At 35.8% G+C, this 19,661-nt stretch overlaps 1 protein-coding gene across 1 annotated transcript; it reads left to right on the top strand.

Moving 5' to 3' along the window:
• Positions 1 to 8,284: 8,284 nt before the first annotated feature.
• Positions 8,285 to 19,291, top strand: dact3a (dishevelled-binding antagonist of beta-catenin 3a). The gene is given in 5 exon segments (XM_048181387.1): positions 8,285 to 8,666; positions 14,587 to 14,704; positions 15,209 to 15,295; positions 17,731 to 17,940; positions 17,943 to 19,291. Coding segments are annotated over 5 exon segments (1,506 nt in total). The 5' UTR covers positions 8,285 to 8,462; the 3' UTR covers positions 18,830 to 19,291.
• Positions 19,292 to 19,661: the final 370 nt, after the last annotated feature.

Consider the following 19,661-nt stretch of genomic DNA (forward strand, 5'->3'; position numbering starts at 1 on the left):
CATTGCACAAACCATAAGGCGAAATCAAGCATGTTAGATATTGCTGGACTCGCCAAGATGAAAATAAATGAATATTTGATTTCACCACTAGATGGCGCTGTCTCTCAACTTCTCAGGCTTCTTCAGGGCATCGTGCTGATGACCCATACAGAGTTTCAAAATGATACGCTAATGTGTTCAAAAAATGCAGCATTTTGCTACAAAATGCAAAATGGCCGACACCCAAAATGGACGATATGGTAAAACTGGATATCATTCGACTGAATCTAACAAGACCAGTTTTATCATTTTTGCCCAAACCATTCTGAAGTTATAAGCAAAAATAGCCAATTTTGCTATCTCCGGACCAGTAGGTGGCGCTGTGCCGAAACCCAGCATGTAGCCTCAAGTCATGCTTGTGATGACGTACCAAGTTTGGTCTGAATACGCTAAAGCGTTGCGGAGATGCAGCCTCACGTCCAATTCGGCATGCTCTTCTTCGAATTTGTTTGCGCGTTATTCGAGAACGGTTGTGTTTATCAAAATGCTTTTGATAGTCTAAAGATGATCTGATTTTCATGAACTGGTCCGGAGATAGCAAAATTGGCTATTTTTGCTTATAACTTAAGAATGCCAAATGAATAAATGGAAAAAAATTGAAGCAACCGTCTAGGAGGAGTTCGAAAAAGTATTTTTTTTGGAGGGAAAATTTGGCGGGAAAAGACGGAAAATGACATCATAGGGTGCAATCGAAAAGAATCAGAAGAAAAAAGAATGTTACGCGACCGTTGATGCATCGCATCACGCCTCACGACAAACCGACCGTCGCACTTGGACTGCGTCAGGAATAATATAACGGGGAATCCGTCAGGAATTTGTTGTCAGTATCACTCATTATAATGGGTTCTGTGGTCTCGTGTCCGGTGTAGACACGGTGTTACGGTTCAAAGGTTATTAGTGTAAATATGAGTGAAACATTGGACAAGTGGTGGCGCTAGAGAGTTCGATCTAGAGACACCAGATTTGCTGCAGTTAATGTTGGGTCTGTCCTCTATCAGTGTGCCAAACTTTATAACTTTCCCGCAAGCGGTTCTGTGGGCTGCCGTAGACTCCCAGAACAGAAGAAGAACGCCAATGGATATAATAGGTGCTTTGGTGCTTGACCCCAAATTAATCCGAAATAGCAATGTTTAAAAAAAAAAAAAAAACTAATAAAATGACAAAAGAACATAAAGAAATTACTAAAAAATTAACATGAAAACTAAAAATATAAAACTAAAATAACAGTAATTTGCTGCTTAATATTTTTGTATATTTATTTTCAGGATTCTTTGATGAATAAAAAGTTCAAAAGAACAGCGTTTATTTGAAATAGAATCTTTTGTAACATTATATTGTTACTTTTGATCAATTTAATGTGTCCTTGATGAATAAAAGTATCAATTTCTTTTGGGTGAAAAAAAGTAACTGACTCCAAACATGTGAATGATGGTGTACGATTAAAAAATGATCACAAATTTTAGTATTATTTAATGATGATAAATGATAATTAACCCCAAAATGAAGCTCTAAAGGGCTTCAGTCAGATTTAATAGACCTCGTTTAACCTGCTTCAAACCCCACAGATGTTTGGTGCTGTTTTTAAAGGCTGTATTAGAATTCATGGTGACTGTATTTTGTTAAAGGGTTAGTTCACCCAAAAATGAAAATTCTGTCATTAATTACTCACCCTCATGTCGTTCCACACCCGTAAGACCTTCGTTCATCTTCAGAACACAAATTAAGATATTTTTGATGAAATCCGATGGCTCAGTGAGGCCTGAGCAATGACATTTCCTCTCTCAAGATGCATTAATGTACTAAAAACATATTTAAATCAGTTCATGTGAGTACAGTGGTTCAATATTAATATTATAAAGTGACGAGAATATTTTTGGTGCGCCAAAAAAACAAAATAACGACTTATTTAGTGATGGCCGATTTCAAAACACTGCTTCAGGAAGCTTCGGAGCGTTATGAATCAGTGTGTCGAATCAGCGTCTGGAGCGCCAAAGTCACGTGATTTCAGCGGTTTGACACGCGATCCGAATCATGATTCGACACAAAAGATTCATAACGCTCCGAAGCTTCCTGAAGCAGTGTTTTGAAATCGGCCATCACTATATAAGTCCTTATTTTGTTTTTTTGGCGCACCAAAAATATTCTCGTGGCTTTATAATATTAATATTGAACCACTGTACTCACATGACCTGATTTAAATATGTTTTTAGTACATTAATGGATCTTGAGAGAGGAAATGTCATTGCTCAGGCCTCACTGAGCCATCGGATTTCAACAAAAATATCTCAATTTGTGTTCTGAAGATGAACGAAGGTCTTACGGGTGTGAAACGACATGAGGGAGAGTAATAAATGACATTATTTTCAGTTTTGGGTGAACTAACCCTTTAATATTTTGACTCTTTCCTGCTGAATTGAGCGCGTTCACAGCAGAAACAGCCTCAGTTCTCAGACTCTGATCCTGTAACCGGTTCCGCAGCAGAAGCGAGTGTTTACATGTGATGTGTGAAACAGGCCTGATCTCTTCAGAACCGCAGACCGGCTGCATGAACTCCGTCCTGAAGCTGCAGAGCGACACTTCGTGAAGCTTCTCTACGTGACTCCAAAAACACGAGCGGAGCGATCCGCATCAGAATCAGTAACTCTCGCTGGACTCGTAATAATGACACTAAATCATAATGATTTTCCTCTCACACTGTTGTGAATCACTGAAGATATTTTTACTCTTATGTTTGTTTGTTGCTGCCAATCGAATGACATTCATATTTATAAGATTCTTCAACTAAAGTGTTTCATGTTTGTCGTTCGGTTTCACTCGATCAGAATGTGATTCCTGCTCTTCTGCTGATGATGTCATCTGCTGGACCTCGACCAAGCTGTGATGATGGTTTGGGGTCACGACCTCTCCGTCAGTACTGTACTAAGGAAGCTCTCAGTATGTTATATATTTGATTCCTTCTGGTTAATTTATTGATATTTAGATTCATGAATAGGTTTTGTCACGTTCATGTCTCTTATTTTGGGAAGTGTAACGCATTGAAGCGGTGTGTGTGTGTGTGTGTGTGTGTGAGAGGGAGAGCTCGATGTTTAAAAGTGCAATTATAATGTCGCAGACGAGCCTCTAATGAAGCTTCAGTGATTATTTACTGTCTGAATTACTTCACCAATAAGATTGTCTAATAAATATAATTTAGGAATGTTTTGTATTTCTGCTGGTGTGTTTGTGGTTATTTTAATCACATGACACGAGTCTTCACACTCGTCTCTCAAGCTTCTGTCAGATGAAACACATTATACAATTATTTTTTTCATAAATCTAAAATAGCTATCTCTACATTATTGTAAATAAAGGTTTTAATTTTAATCTAAAAAGCACAAAAGGTTTAAATGTGTTCAATGAGGATGAGAATGTTGATGCTCTTAAAAATAGGTTTAATTTTCTTGATGCACAATATAATTTATTAATATTTATTTTGATTTTTGTGTGAAATTTACTTGATGCGAAATATATAAAAAAAAAAAGTTGTACATTAATTAATAAAATTATTTATGAATAAATAAAAAAAGGGTACACATTTAATTATTTCTTTTTTGATTTTAGGGTAAAAAATTATGAAGTTCCCTAAAAAAATGTATAAATCAATCAATAAATAAATAAATAAATAATAAAGGGCAAAAATTTTATTCATTTCCCTAAATAAATGATAAATTAATTTATAAAAAATAATTCATAAATGATAAAGGATACAAATTTATTAATTTCCCTTTAAAATTTAAGGGTTAAAAAATTTATTAATTTCCCTAAAAAAGTTAATACATTAATTAATACATTAATTAATAAAGGGTAGAAATTTATTAATTCATCTTTTGATTTTAGGATAAAAATGTATTAATTTCCCTAAAAATTATTTAATAAAAAATTTATATAGAAATAATAAAGGGTAAAAAAAAATATATTAATTTCCCTTTTCATTTTAGGGTGAAATTTTCTTGATGTGACATATAATTTATTAATTTCTCTTTTGATTTTAGGATAATTATTTATTAATTTCCCTAAAAAAATTATTTAAAAAAAATAATAAAAATTAATGAATTAATAATAAAAGGTAAAAATGTATTAATTTCTCTAACAAATACATTAATAAATAAACAATTAATAAATAAATAATAAAGGGTAGAAATTTATTAATTCATCTTTTGGTTTTAGGGTAAAAATGTATTAATTTCCCTAAAAAAAATAATAATTAATAACAAATTACTTAATACATTTTTACCCTTTATTATTTATTATTTGCCCTGACAAATTAATAAAAAGTTAATACATGTTTACCCTTTATTATTTATTTAATAATTTCTCTTTTGATTAGGGTAAAAATGTATTAATTTCCCTAAAATAAGAACACATTAATTAATAAAGGGTAGAAATTTATTAATTCATCTTTTGATTTTAGGGTACAAAATTATTAATTTCCCTAAAAATTATTTAATAAAAAATTATATAGAAATAATAAAGGGTAAAACAAATTATTAATTTCCCTTTTCATTTTAGGGTAACATTTTCTTGATGTGCCATATAATTTATTAATTTCTTAATAATCCTATTTGATTTTAGGATAATAATTTATTAATTTCCCTAAATAATAATAATAATAATAACAAATTACTTAATACATTTTTACCCTTTATTAATATTAATTGCCCTGACAAATTAATACATAAATTAATAAAAAGTTAATAAATGTTTACCCTTTATTATTTATTTATTAATTTCTCTTTTGATTAGGGTAAAACATTATTAATTTCCCTAAAAAATATTAATTAATTAATAAATAATAAAGGGTAAAAATTTATTAATTTCCCTAAAAAAACACATTAATTAATAAAAAATAAATAAATAATAAAGGGTAAACATTTATTAATTTCTCTTTTGATTTTAGGTTAAACATTTATCAATTTCCCTAAAAAATTAATAAATGTATTTTCTTGAGGCAAAATATAATTTTTTTCTTAATACAAAATACACATTTTTTCCTTTTGATTTGGGGTGAAATGTGGCTGTTTGAGAATCGATCACATTGTTGTCACACTGTTTATTGAGTATATCATCACTGGTGCTCTTTTCACTGTGTGTGTGTGTGTGTGTGTGTGTGTGTGTGTGTGTGTGTGTGTGTGTGTGTCAGGCATTAGTGAGGGCGTCTCAGTCCATTATCAAGCTGTAGGGTCACAGAGGTCAGAGAGGTCACCGTGGCTCTATCGGCCCTCCTTTGGCCCCGGGGACCGCAGCTTTCAGTGTGACCCGAGCTCACACACACACACACACACACACACTGACTCCAGACCACGAGCCTGACATCAGTCACGTGAACAGACGGCAGATTGAACCGTCAGTGTGGAGACGGCGCGTGAACCGCTTTACGAATTCATTCATCAGCGTAACAGCAGTGATTACAGTACTGAGACGTTCATGCTGACTTCATCTGACATGAGCATCAGCTTCAGTGCTGCGGTCTTCACACAGTCATATATATGGAAATGGATCCCGGCAGAGCTGGATTTCCTCATGAAGTGTTTGTGTTTGTCTTAGGCGTGTTGTGAAGCAAACTGCCCAGTGTAATATAACACGCCTCGTCTTCGGGTTTTGTCCTCATGCAAATACATGTGAGAGATTTATTCAGTTTCAGATTCTCTCTAGCTGAAGAATAACAATAAAAAGCTCTGATTGGTTGTATTAGGAATCAGCAAAACAAACATGCATCCTACAGGCTGTTCAGTAATGCTGTAAGAAGCCTGAATAAAGTCCAGGATATCAAGAATCTTGTCTTTAACTAAAAATAATAAATGAATAAAACAAGATAAAGAGAATAACGACAGAGCTTATTAAATCCTCATGATATTAAAGCAATAAAATGAGCTTGAAGATGAATCCAATGATGAACATCTACAGAAGAAGCTTTTGATTGGGACATAATTGAGTTAAAAGTTTAAACTCAGTTGAGTTCAGTTCATTGCGCACGCGCGCCCTCTGCTGTTACTGACGGGAATCACTGCATTCAGTGTGACAGATTCATTCATTTAAACAGTAATTACATCCTAACTAATATACATACATACATATATATATATATATATATATATATATATATATATATATATATATATATATATATATATATAATAAATAAAATATATCATTCTATCTGATATCAAGGCCAGATAAATTAGTTAAACATCTAAAGATTTTACAGAAATTATAATTCTCATTCAGCTTTTTGAATAAATTGAATACTCTTTATACAAACATTGACGCTTACTGACGTAATTTATGTAAATGTCTTCTTCTATAATGATCATGTGATTCAGATGGTCAGTAGGTGGCGCTCTGACGCCATAAATCACCATCGAATAAACCCATGCACCTCATTTACATAACACTTTTCTTTATTAATTAGATGTGTAATATAATTCATGATCCACTGTTTTATTTATTTGATCTTATACTTGTCATCTTTAAAACGTCCATCATTCAGTTAAAGGAAAGGAAATAAAAATGTCAAATATATATATATATATATATATATAAACTAATACATGATGTAATAGTAGGAAAATAAATAAAGGAATAAATTACTTTTATAATTAATTATATATTTTATAGTATAATTATGTGACGTTTTATTACTTTTTTATTACTTTTTCTTTCATTTAGTAGCTTTTTTCTTTTATTTTTTTATGTATTTTTATATTTATGCATACTTTTATTCCCACATTTATTTATTTATAAGTTATATATACATATATATATATATATATATATATATATATATACACTACCGCTCAAAGTTTGGAACCACTAAGATTTTTAATGTTTTTAAAAGAAGTTTCGTCTGCTCACCAAGGCTACATTTATTTAATTAAAAATACAGTAAAAAACAGTAATATTGTAAAATATTATTACAATTTAAAATTACTGTTTTCTATTTGAAAATATTTTAAAATGCAATTTATTCTTGTGATGCAAAGCTGAATTTTCAGCATCATTACTCCAGTCTTCAGTGTCACATGATCCTTCAGAAATCATTCTAATATGCTGATCTGCTGCTCAAGAAACATTTAATGTGTACAATTGCACAAAATATTTGTGTACAATATTTTTTTTCAGGATTATTTGATGAATAGAAAGTTCAAAAGAACAGTGTTTATCTGAAATCTAATCTTTTGTAACATTATAAATGTCTTTACTGCCACTTTTGATTGATTTAATGCATCCTTGCTGAATAAAAGTATTCATTTCTTGAATTTCTTTTCAAAAAAATAAAAATAAAAATTCTTACTGACCCCAAACTTTTGAACGGTAGTGTATAATGCTACAGAAGCTTTGTATTTCAGATAAATGCTGTTCTTTTGAACTTTCTATTCATCAAGGAATCCTGAAAAAAAACTGTTTTCAACATTGAAAATAATCATAAATGTTTATTGAGCAGCAGATCATCATATTAGAATGATTTCTGAAGGATCATGTGACACTGAAGACTGGAGTAATGATGCTGAAAATTCAGCTTTGCATCACAGGAATAAATTACACTTTACTATATATTCACATAGAAAACTCTTATTTTAAATTGTAATAATATTTCACAATATTACTGTTTTTACTGTATTTTTAATTAAATAAATTAAGCCTTGGTGAGCAGACGAAACTTCTTTTAGAAACATTAAAAATCTTACCAATCCCAAACTTTTGAGCGGTAGTGTACATGTGTGTTTATGTGTGTGTGTGTGTGTGTGTGTGTGTGTGTAAATATATATATATATATATATATATATATATATATATATATATATATATATATATATATATATATATATATATAACTAATAAATGTAATAATAGGAAAATAAATAAAGGAATAAATGACTTGACAAAACAAATATAATTCATTTTTAATTTTATATTCCTGATTTTTATTTTTGTATTATTATTTTTTTAACATTTATTTAGTCTTTCTTTCTTTTTTTTCATGTATTTTATACTGTTTACATATTGTTATATTTATTAATTTCCACATGTATTTATTTCCATATTTATTTATTATCACATACATCTATAAATAAACAGATAGATATATGTTTATTTATTTTTAATTTCTGCAGGTCCTCCATATGCGTCTTAAGGGGGCGGGGATATTAAAAATAGTAATTTGCGGAGAAAATCTGTAGCCAATAAAAAGCGGCCGGGCAGAATATGCTAATGAGCTCTTGACAGCCGCAGCTCGCGAGGAGGAACCGTTAACTCTCTCAAACTGACAGGATTTTATCATGGACTCCACATTTACTTCATTAAAAACGGCTGTCGGTGTAGTTTAACGTTTAAGCGTGCGGTTTTGCTCCTCTTTAGATGTGTTTGCGGTGACGGAGTCGCTCATAATGTTCCGGTTGTTCTCGCTGGCGGAGCGCAGCAGACAGAAGCAGCGGCTCGAGCTCAGTCTGGCGGGAATCTGCGAGCTCGAGCTGCTCAAGCGGCGGCACGAGGCGTCGATCATCCGCGCGCTCGCGCTTCACACACCCGAACCGGAACCGGAGAGTCCGGCGCGGCCGCGCGACGACCCGAACCCGAGGCTCCCGCCGCCGGTGAGGCTCCCTGATCGATTATATACGTTACATGTAGAAACTTTAAAACTGTTTGGTAACTGAGTTTAATTAATTATCTTCACATAATAACCCAAGAAAAGCTCATTCTCAGATTGTTTCTTAGTTCTGTGGTGTTTCTACTCTGAAGGAAAAGGAAATGATATAGAAACTGATGTTTTCACTCAGAAATTTGCTAGTAAATTTCACTAATAATTCCGAGTAGAAAGACTGAAATCATACTCCTGTAGTCTGTTATATGTACAACTTGGTAATATTATGTCGAAATTGTTGTTTTTGTCCCTCAGACTAAAGACTAAAGTTTGTAGAACTTCAATATTAATCGGAGAAACGTGTTAATTTGGTAAATATTGTAGTATATCATGAGCAAAATATAAGAATAACGTTAATTTTCCTCAGAGAAACATGTTTATTTGTCATCTTGATTTCAAAGATTTATTACATTAAGTGTTTTGTTAAATCTTTCACTTGTTCTTCAGTAATCATTTTCTGGTAACACTTTACAATAAGGTTAACATTAGTTAAAATACTTCTAAAGGAATTATTAATCTTAGTTACTGTTATTGTTAATAACATTTACTAATTTGTATCTTTTAATATTATTTAATGGGCCTAAACTGAGATGAAAGATACTGTTAACGAATGTTAGTTAATGACTTTAAAGGGTTAGTTCACCCAAAAATGAAATTTATTGTTATTAATTACTCTCTCTCATGTCGTTCCACACCCGTAAGACCTTCATTCATATTCAGAACACAAATTAAGATATTTTTGATGAAATCCGAGAGACTCGTCCATAGACAGCAATATAATCAACACTTTCAAGGTCCAGAAAGGTACTAAAGACATCGTTAAAACAGTCATGTGACTGCAGTGGTTCAACCTTAATGTTATAAAGAGACGAGAATACTTTTTGTGTGCAAAAACAAAACAAAAATAACCACTTTATTCAACAAATTCGCCTCTCCTTTGTTATTCTGTTACGGTATTTTTGTCTATGTCCGAATGCCGGCTCATTATTGGCCTGATCACGTGATCAGCTGACGCACACGTGTGATGCTGACGCAGGAGCCGGCCAATAATGAGCCAGCGTTTGGACATAAACATGGAAAAGCAGCACTGCGCCAACAGAGAAGAGGAAAAATTGTTGAATAAAGTGGTTATTTTTGTTTTGTTTTTGCGCACAAAAAGTATTCTCGTCTCTTCATAACATTAAGGTTGAACCATTGCAGTCACATGACTGTTTTAACGATGTCTTTAGTTCCTTTCTGGACCTTGAATGTGGTAATTTCATCTATTGATGATAAAAAAAAAACCTTGGATTTCATCAAAAATATCTTAATTTGTGTTCTGAAGATGAACGAAGGTCTTACGGGTGTGGAACGACATGAGGGAGAGTAATTAATGACAGAATTTTCATTTTTGGGTGAACTAACCCTTTAACTAACTGGAGCTTGTTGTGAAGTGCTTCTCGTATTGTTGGTGGACCTCACTGGTTCTGAACACACACACACACACACACACACACACACACACACACACACACACACACACACACACAGTGTTTATTTCTGGCATCAGCGCTGACAGCAATCTGACACAAGACAACAGCCGGAAACACTTCACACACTGCCCTCATTTCATCTGTGTGTGTGTGTGTGTGTGTTAGTGTAGTGCTGGTGGTCTCTCGCTCTGATTGGCCAGTGCTGCTGTAATTAACGGGCTCGTCGTTCTCTTCAGAAGCAGCCGGTGAAGTAATAATTGCAGTGTTCAAACGAGTCGTACGTGTGAATAATTGATGAGAAGAAAAGGTTAAATTGCAGTGGAGTTCTGCTGAGCTGCTTCTCTAATCGTGATCCGTGTTTTATCATGTTTTATTTCTGCAGCGCTTTATACTGTACTGATTATTTCACAGTGATAAAGTGCTGTAGTGTCCTTATTCAGATCAGTGTTGCTTCAGTTCAACTCTAAGCAGCTCTGCAGAAGACGATAGTGTCGTCAGGATCTGAAGAGATGAAGCCCAGATGTGATTCACTGGGTGTGTCTCAATCCGCTGCTCTCTTCAGCAGTAAGTGCACTGCTCAGGGAGCCTCTGTAGGGCTGGATCATTCCAGTGCACTGATTCATTCACTCCTGAAATACACAGTAAAAGCAGCTGTTCAACTTTCTTTAGATGTTCGTTTATTAACTGATTCTCATTGTCTTAATGCGTCTTTACTGTCTTTCACATCATTCAGCACCACATTATGATAATCACCACAAAATGTAATTTTGTAACCAAATAATTGTTGTTGTTTTTTAAAACAAATGTAATTTTACTCTGTTTATTAATGTTTCTACTCCACATTTGTGCAGTTTTTGGAGGATTGATCATATTTTTTTAAATTTATATAAATAAATAAATATCTTTTTTAAATGGGTTTTTATACAAAAACAGCTTTTTATGTAAAATTCACTTTATAAAGACCCACATTTCTAACTTTCATTCATGGGGATAACATGGATAATCTGACATGGTTTAGTGTGAGATTTTTGCCCATCTTTTGGAAAATGCAGTTTTAAAAGTAAAAAATGATCACTTTATCCAGCAGATGCTGCAGAGCTCCACTATTTGCTGTTTGACTGACTGAAAGACATCTTTACACAAGTATTTTCAGCTGGATTCAGATCTAAATATTATCAAATCACAATTATGACAATAAAAGCTACTTTTTGTCAAAGTTTAGCATTTTTTGTAATAATAAAAAAATCAGTTTTTCTATATTGTTACATTATGATGAGACCCCGCTAAGAAAATTCATCCTTAAAATCAACATTTTTGAAAAACATATTTTTTTTCATTACAAAAAATGCTAAACTTTGACAAAAAGTCACTTTTATTGTCACAATAATATTTAGACATGAATCCAGCTGAAAATACTTGTGTAAAGATGTCTTTCAGTCAGTCAAACAGCAAATAGTGGAGCTCTGCAGCATCTGCTGGATAAAGTGATCATTTTTTACTTTTAAAACTGCATTTTCCAAAAGATGGGCAAAAATCTCACACTAAACCATGTCAGATTATCCACGTTATCCCCATGAATGAAAGTCAGAAATGTGGGTCTTTATAAAGTGAATTTTACATAAAAAGCTGGGTTTTTTTTTGTATAAAAACCTATTTAAAAAAATATTTTTTAATTTATTTATATAAATTTAAAAGATATGATAAATCCTCCAAATACTGCACAAATGTCGAGTAAAAACATTAATTATCAGAGTAAAATTACATTTGTTTAAAAAAATATATATATATTTTGTTACAAAATTACAGTTTGTTGCCTGGAGACCCCAAAGACCCTGAGTGTTTTTTTTTGTTTTGTTTTGTTTTTTTCCTACATTAACATAAAAACAAGATATTGGTCCAATATTTTTTTTTTATTTTTTATTTGTAGATCTAGAAAGTGTTAATCACTGTTTCATGTCATTTGGACAAAGAATTTATTTATTTTTTTATTTTTTTTTATTTTAGCAAATGTCGTTTGGGGTCTAAAAAGACCCCAAACACCCTATAAGGGTTAAAGGGATAGTTCACCCAAAAATGAAAATTTGATGTTTATCTGCTTACCCCCAGCGCATCCAAGATGTAGGTGTCTTTGTTTCTTCACTAGAACACAAATGATGATTTTTAACTCCAACCGTTGCTGTCTGTCAGTCAAATAATGCTAGTGGATGGGAACTTCTACTATAAGAGTAAATAAAACATGCACAGACAAGTCCAAATTAAACCCTGCGGATCGTGACGGCACATTGATGTCTTAAGACACGAAACGATCGGTTTGTGCGAGAAACCGAACAGTATTTATATCATTTTTTTACCTCTAATACACCACTATGTCCAACGGCATTCATCACTCGATTCGTTTGGTCTGATCGCGCTCTGACAACGGCAGTGATGTCTCACTCTCATTGAAGTATATCAAGTCATTTCACTCGGCGGCCATCTTTGAAACGCCTCTCGGGCATCCTGGGCATCATGCCCTATCTCTTTGAATGGGGAAACATCAAATTCTCCAAAATTGTTCGCCAACCTTACGATTACATTTCATATTTGAAATCACCAATGAAATCTGACAACAGCTGTCTTATAAATGTTTTATCCAAAAGTTCGAATCATGACAAAAAACTGTATTTTTTAGGCTGGATCAAGCTAATGCGCATGCGCAGACCTAAATGCGCGTCTCCTGCCATGTTTCAGAGGCGCGCGTCTGACTGTTTCTATAGAAACCGGTGCTTCTAAACGGCTTGCTGCAGTGACGCGATGACTTTACCAGTCGGCGATTGGCTCTTATTTAGAAGGCGGGACTTATTCCACCATATTGCACGTTACACTTTCTCCCATTCAAAACAATACGAGTGACACGTCTTGTGTTATTCTAGTCTTTGAGTATATGTGCGAGACATCACTGCCGCTGTCAAAGCGCGATCATCAGACCAAACGAATCGAGTGATGAATGCAGTTGGACATAGTGGTGTATTAGAGGTAAAAAAATGATATAAATACTGTTCGGTTTCTCGCACAAACCGATCGTTTCGTGTCTTAAGACATCAATGTGTCGTCACGAGCCGCAGGGTTTATTTTGGATTTGTCTGTCGTGTTTTATTTACTCTTATAGATGAAGTTCCCGCTGACTTGCATTATACCACTGACAGACGGCAGCGATTGCAGTTAAAAACCATCATTTGTGATCTACTGAAGAAACAAAGTCACCTACATCTTGGATGCGCTGGGGGTAAGCAGATAAATATCAAATTTTCATTTTTGGGTGAACTATCCCTTTAATGCTTAGTTATTGATTTCTGCTGTAAATGTCACCTGTTCCAAGAGATTCCTCTTTCAAAGATCAGGTGATTTATTTGAGTTTTCAATTATATTTCATTGATTTATCAGCTGTGTGAGAGTGTGAGTGTGTGCGAGTGAGTGTGTGTTTGTCTCTTGTCAGTCTTCAGTGATTGTGTTTTTGTGTAAATCAGTCAATATGAATAATTGATAGTGAAATGCTTTTGTCAGATGAATCTCGTTCGGCCTGCAGTTTCCATGACGATGAGTGTGCACTTCATCCCGTTAAGCTGACAGCTTTAGTGCATGATCTTATTTGGGGGACCAGGAGCCATTAGTAAACACACTCTCTCACACACACACTGCTGACATCTGACCTGTAAACACTTCCCCCAAAACACACACACAGTCGTCAGCTGTCGGCCACAAACACTTCTGTACTCATTTGATCTGCTAATGTTGTTTTCATTAATCAGTGAATCTGTCACATGTTTCTTAGCAACCAACTAAATTAGTCTTTAAATACTAGTTATGATGTTCAGGGAGGGTTTCGTCACATGAAAAATTCTGATATTCCTTAAAAATAATGATTAATAAACCGTATCATTATACATGGATTCTACTGTACACTAATATATTTCTGTTAAACTGAACTTATTTTGGCGTGTTGATGAAGAGCTGAAACTGTGTTACAGTAAATTCCATTTTCATGATTCTGTGTTTTCTGACATCATAAGACTCTTAGTTCAGCTCATTTTGGTCCAAACAGCTGGTTTTGGAGATGTAGAGGGTCACGCTGAATTAGACGCAGGACATTACGTTCCTCTTCTTCCCAGAAACCCATTCTTCACTCTCTGCTCATCTGAGTTTAATAAACCTGCACAGAGATGGTTCACAGTTCTCCTCATGCTCACACAGACGACCCAAAATGCCTTGATATAATGGAGTAATTGGGAGTATTTAGAGAGCTCAGTCTCATCCTAAAAAAAGTCACATGACCAAAGACTAACTGTTTTATTTATTTACTTATTTATTTCACATTTTAAATTCTTTGGACTGAATTAACTCTGATTTGATGTGTTTCAGGAGGCGTCGTGGAGTTTGATGAAGCTGCTGCAGCATCAGGTGGGAGAGCTGAAGGTGGACGCAGACAGCTGCGCAGTCGAGCCTCTCACTGACGCTGGAGACGGTCGGCACAGCTCAGGTACGGCCTGATCACACGTCGCTCACTAACGCTTGATTGTGATTGGTCACTGGTGTCATTCTGTGATCTAATGGAGCGCAACAGTCAAATCTGGAAGTAAAAATCCCATTAATTTTCTCCACTAAACCGTTAAAGACGGGGTTGATAACGGCATATGCTTTTGTTGAAGATATGAGTCAATATCAGTTTTTATGTCCATTTCCGCTGCCTTGATACAGATACCTTTTTTTTTTCTTAAGGATAGTGTTAATTTTTTATTATTTTATTATTTTAGTTTTAGCCTTAGTTATATTTTAGCCATGATTTAATAATGGTTTAACTGATAATCACAATTATTTTGCTCAAACTTGTAATATTGATTAGTGAACATGATTGTTGTCATTTGAGAAATTATTGCACTTTCAGCTATAAGCACAAATCAAGAGAATGTCGACTCATTTTACTCATTAAATATATAAATATATATATATATATATATATATTTGTGTGTGTGTTTTCTATCAGGCTCTGAACAGACTGAGGGTCCTTGTCTTCTCGGCCCGTCTGACTTCGCCCGCCCTGTCCGGCTCTCTGAGAGACCCAAGTCTGTTGGTAAGAGGACCACCCAAATATCCTCCCTACACCCGTCAAACACACACTTCTGTCTGCCAGCACTGCACACACACTCACACACACACACTCACACAAACGCTTACAGAGATCCAGTTCACTCTGTGGCCGTACTTTGCAAAAAATTATGTTCTTCCTCAGTGTTTCTGTCTTGTTTTCCAGCACAAATATCTAAACATTCTTAAATCAAGATACATTTACTGGAGAAGAACAATGACTTTGAGTCTTGTATCTTATCTTAAATAAATAATAAATACAGTAAGTCTTCATCAATTTTTTTAAAAGCATTCCAGAGTGTAATATTGACTGTTTGGTGTTTTTTTTTTTTTTTTTGGCAGTGAAATAGTTAAAGCAGAGACTGCAGAAATCACACAGAGTCATGAGACCCTTTAAGCTTCAGTGTGAATATACACGCCTGACACTGAGGAGAAGAAAGACCCGCTCTGTTAGAGAAAACACTCTCACACCTCTCACACACACACACACACTTGCACACACTCGCACATAGACACAAACACCCACACTAGGGTTGGGCGATATGGCAAAAAAATTAAATCTCTTTTTTTTTTTTTTTTTTTTTTTTTTCTCCAGACCGATTGACCAATTCATGATTTCAAATTATTATTATTATTATTATTATTTTTATTTTATTTTATTTTTTTACTGTTTAACTAGTCAACTTAAAAACTTATCTACAATAAGATTTAAGTAACATTCTCTTGATTCAAGTTCCATTCAAATTAGGCCTAAATGTAAAACAATTTGTTAAATATCTTTGCAGAAAATATGCCTGAGGCAAATGTTGTACAAACTTATCTTAAACACTCCTATATACTCAGAAATAATATAAAATAAGAAAATGCTAAATATTTCTTAGCCAAAATATATTCATAAGCTCAACTCGCGTTTAATAACTTTGTCTTTTTTCTCATTCCACTGCTTGCGGCTCATTTTTATAACGCATTACTGAATGAACAGCCGCTTAAAGGTCCCGTTTTTCGTGGTTTTTTGAAGCTTTGATTGTGTTTATAGTGTGCAATATAACATGTGATCATGTTTCGCGTGTAAAAAAACACAGTATTTTTCACATAATTTACTTATCTGTATACCGCTGTTTCCACTGTCATAAAAACGGGCTGATGACTTCCTTGTTCTATGAAGTCCCTCCTTCAGAAATACGTAACGAGTTCTGATTGTGCCAGCGGTTCCTGTGTTGTGATTCGACAGCTCTGAGCGCACCGTGCCCGGAAAAGTCACGCCTCTTACCATAACGTGGAGATGCACGCGCTCAGTGTTATTGTAAACATGTCTTTAATTTTACCCTATCAATTTGAGCCGGAATCAGACCCGGTGATTGGACTGCGGGATGAAAATAACAGCGTTTCGACGACATGGCGACAAACACACTCTACAAACGCAACTCTTGTGTATTCCTGTGGGCGGAGGTTAGTCAAAAAACTGCTTTAGTGAAGTCATTAAAGAAGGAAGTAGAGGGATGTAGTCCAAACTGGCCGTTCGATGTAGGCGACTTCTGTTAAATAAAATATCTCGCTTGGCATTGAACTTTGAGCTTTAAAATTTTACAGATTTTATTTATACTCTAACAACAACATTACACACTAACTAAAGTTTGAAACATGGGATCACGAAGAACGGGACCTTTAAGAATAGTGATAGAGCGTCACATGAGAGCGGTTAATCAGGCGCGCCGGCGCCATCATGAGGTCGGATCATTTTCTTCTCCTAATACGGTTATCATTGCTGTATTGTCAGCATGTCTAATTGTAACGCTTGCTAATGTTTTTATTCAAAATCGCGATTTCTCGATTTAAAAAATAATAAAATTGAGGCAAAACATTAAATTCGAATTAATCTGAAAAGCCCTACCTCACACACATTCGCACAACAAAAAATTCTTTCATTTTCCAAATGTTATCTAACATAATTATAAATTATTTTTAAAAATGTATAAATTATCAATTTTCCAAATGTTTTGCATTTTCCCCCATTTTTAACCTTAAGAACCTTTTCGATTTTGGTGACTACATTTTTTTTTTTTTTAAACCATTATAAATTAAGGAAGCTTGTTTCCGCCACTGAATAAAATGTAATTGCGACTTTATCTCGCAATTCTGACTTTATTTCTCACAATTGTGAGGAAAAAAAACTCCACATTGTGAGAAAAAGTCACAATTATGTTTTAAATTGTTTTATTCTGTGGCAGAAACAAGCTTCCATATATTTGTGTATGAGATGTACTAAATAATATAAACTTGTCCTGACATATATAATTTTTTTTTAAATTTAATCAACAGAACAGTCAAGTGGATCGACACTCTCAAGCGTCTTTATTCGTTGATTCGTTGTCTGTTTGTTGTTTTCAGTATTATAATGATGCTCCATGTCTCTGTTTGTAGGTGATGTATTTGTTGGCCGTGAGCTGAACGGGTCGGTTCGCGCTCCAGTTCCCCGCTCTCTCTCGGCGCCCCATCCTCCGCTGGAGGGCATCGGTGAAGAGGAGCCGTGGGTGTGGCAGCCTGGAGACGACGCAGATGACGAACCCACCGCGGAGGACTACAGACAGGCGCAGCGCGTGGAGACGTACATCCTCGGCCTGATCCAGCGCCGCTCGCCTCCGCCAGACCGAACAAACCTCGCACCAGCCTGGGACCCGATACCAGAGGAGTGATCCGACAGAGCAGCATCAGCCGCAAAGAGCCGGCGTACGTCCCGTGGGCCGACGACGAGCAGCAGTGCTCCGTCCGCTATCCCAGACCGGTGCTCGCTGGGATTCGCTCCACATCTCTGGATTTTCCCAGCAGCAGCGAGGCCGAATCGCCACAACACGTCTACCAACACGCACACTCTCCGTCCTCGGACGAGCTGGTGAACGCGCAGTACATCCCAGCGCAGCCTTGTCGCGCTCAAGCGTACAAAGCTCCGAAAGCCGGACGCTCGCCCGAGAGGAAACCGAGAGCGATGCAGAAGAAGTGCCGCTTCACGGAGGAAAAGATGGCGCCGAAGAAGCCCGGCCGGAAAGCCTGCCGCGCCCAATCAGAGAACAACCTGCGAGGAGTTTCCGAGCGCAAATACAACACAGCGGAGAGGAACGTTGCGCCCAAAACACGCCGCGGATCGGGTCACCGCCGCTGGCGCTCCACGCTGGAACTGAGTCAGGACGAAGCCGAGACCGAACAACCAATCAGACGCTCCCGTAAACCTCGCCCTCCACCCTGTGTCTACAGCCAGCCGGCGCCGCATCTCCATTCCCGCGAAGACCCGCCGGGAGAGTCCGAGTCCAGCCTGAGCGAGGCCGAGTCGCCCGCCTCCAGCTCGCTGTCCAGTGACTCTGACGAGAGCGGCGGATTGGTGTGGCCGCAGCAGCTGGCTCCGCCCTCTCCGCCCGGAAACACCCTGCAGCCCAAAGCCTTTGTGAAGATCAAAGCCTCGCACGCGCTCAAGAAGAAGATCCTGAGGTTCAGAACCGGGTCACTCAAAGTCATGACCACCGTATGAGACACACACACACACACTTATTTCTGTTGAATATCTTGTGTGTTTTGGCTAATTCAGTTCAGTTTCAGTTTTGCTCAACCCTGATCCACAGTGGACTGGATCATGAAAACACAACTCAAGTGTCATTTCCAGCCGTGCCTTCTGAACCGAACCCGTTTGTTCATTCTGGGATTGAGACACTTTACCATTTGTTTGGGGAGGAAATAGAGGACGATAGACTGAGTGCAACTCAACGCATCGTTATGACGCTCATGGCGTAAGATGCTGAAAAAACAGCAGCCAAACATCTGTACATCCGTCTGCATTGACCAACACTTTAACGTATCACAGATAAACCAAGATGAATCACCACGGTGATGATGATGATGTCACACATGTAAATGTCTGTAAATGTTCCCTGTATTTAAACCTGTAAATAAAAACCTCTTCGTAATGATATGCTAATGTCGCGATGAAACTGAAGTAGCATCAGATCTTTTCCTCCATATTCTGACGTACATCAGAGTGTTACGGATTATTGAAAATGTATTTTATGCATTGATGGCTGTTGCGATGTGGGCGTGGCTCAACAGTATGCAGATGAGCGTGAGCTGGCGGGGGCGGAGTTTAAGCGCACTAAATGATTGGAAGATTCAGTTTTGATTAAACATTACGAGGTCAAATGCACGGATTAATTGCTCACAATAAGAACTATAATAGGCATTTAAAAATTAAATATGGCGAATTTTCATTTCATGCCAACTTTAAAGATCCAAATGAACATTGTGCGGTAACTCTAGAGATTCCTGAGTGTTGCTGATGTATGATTTGATCTCCTGTTCAATCCTCTGCA

This window comes from Megalobrama amblycephala, linkage group LG2 (genome assembly GCF_018812025.1).
Source record: "Megalobrama amblycephala isolate DHTTF-2021 linkage group LG2, ASM1881202v1, whole genome shotgun sequence".
NCBI lineage: Eukaryota > Metazoa > Chordata > Actinopteri > Cypriniformes > Xenocyprididae > Megalobrama > Megalobrama amblycephala.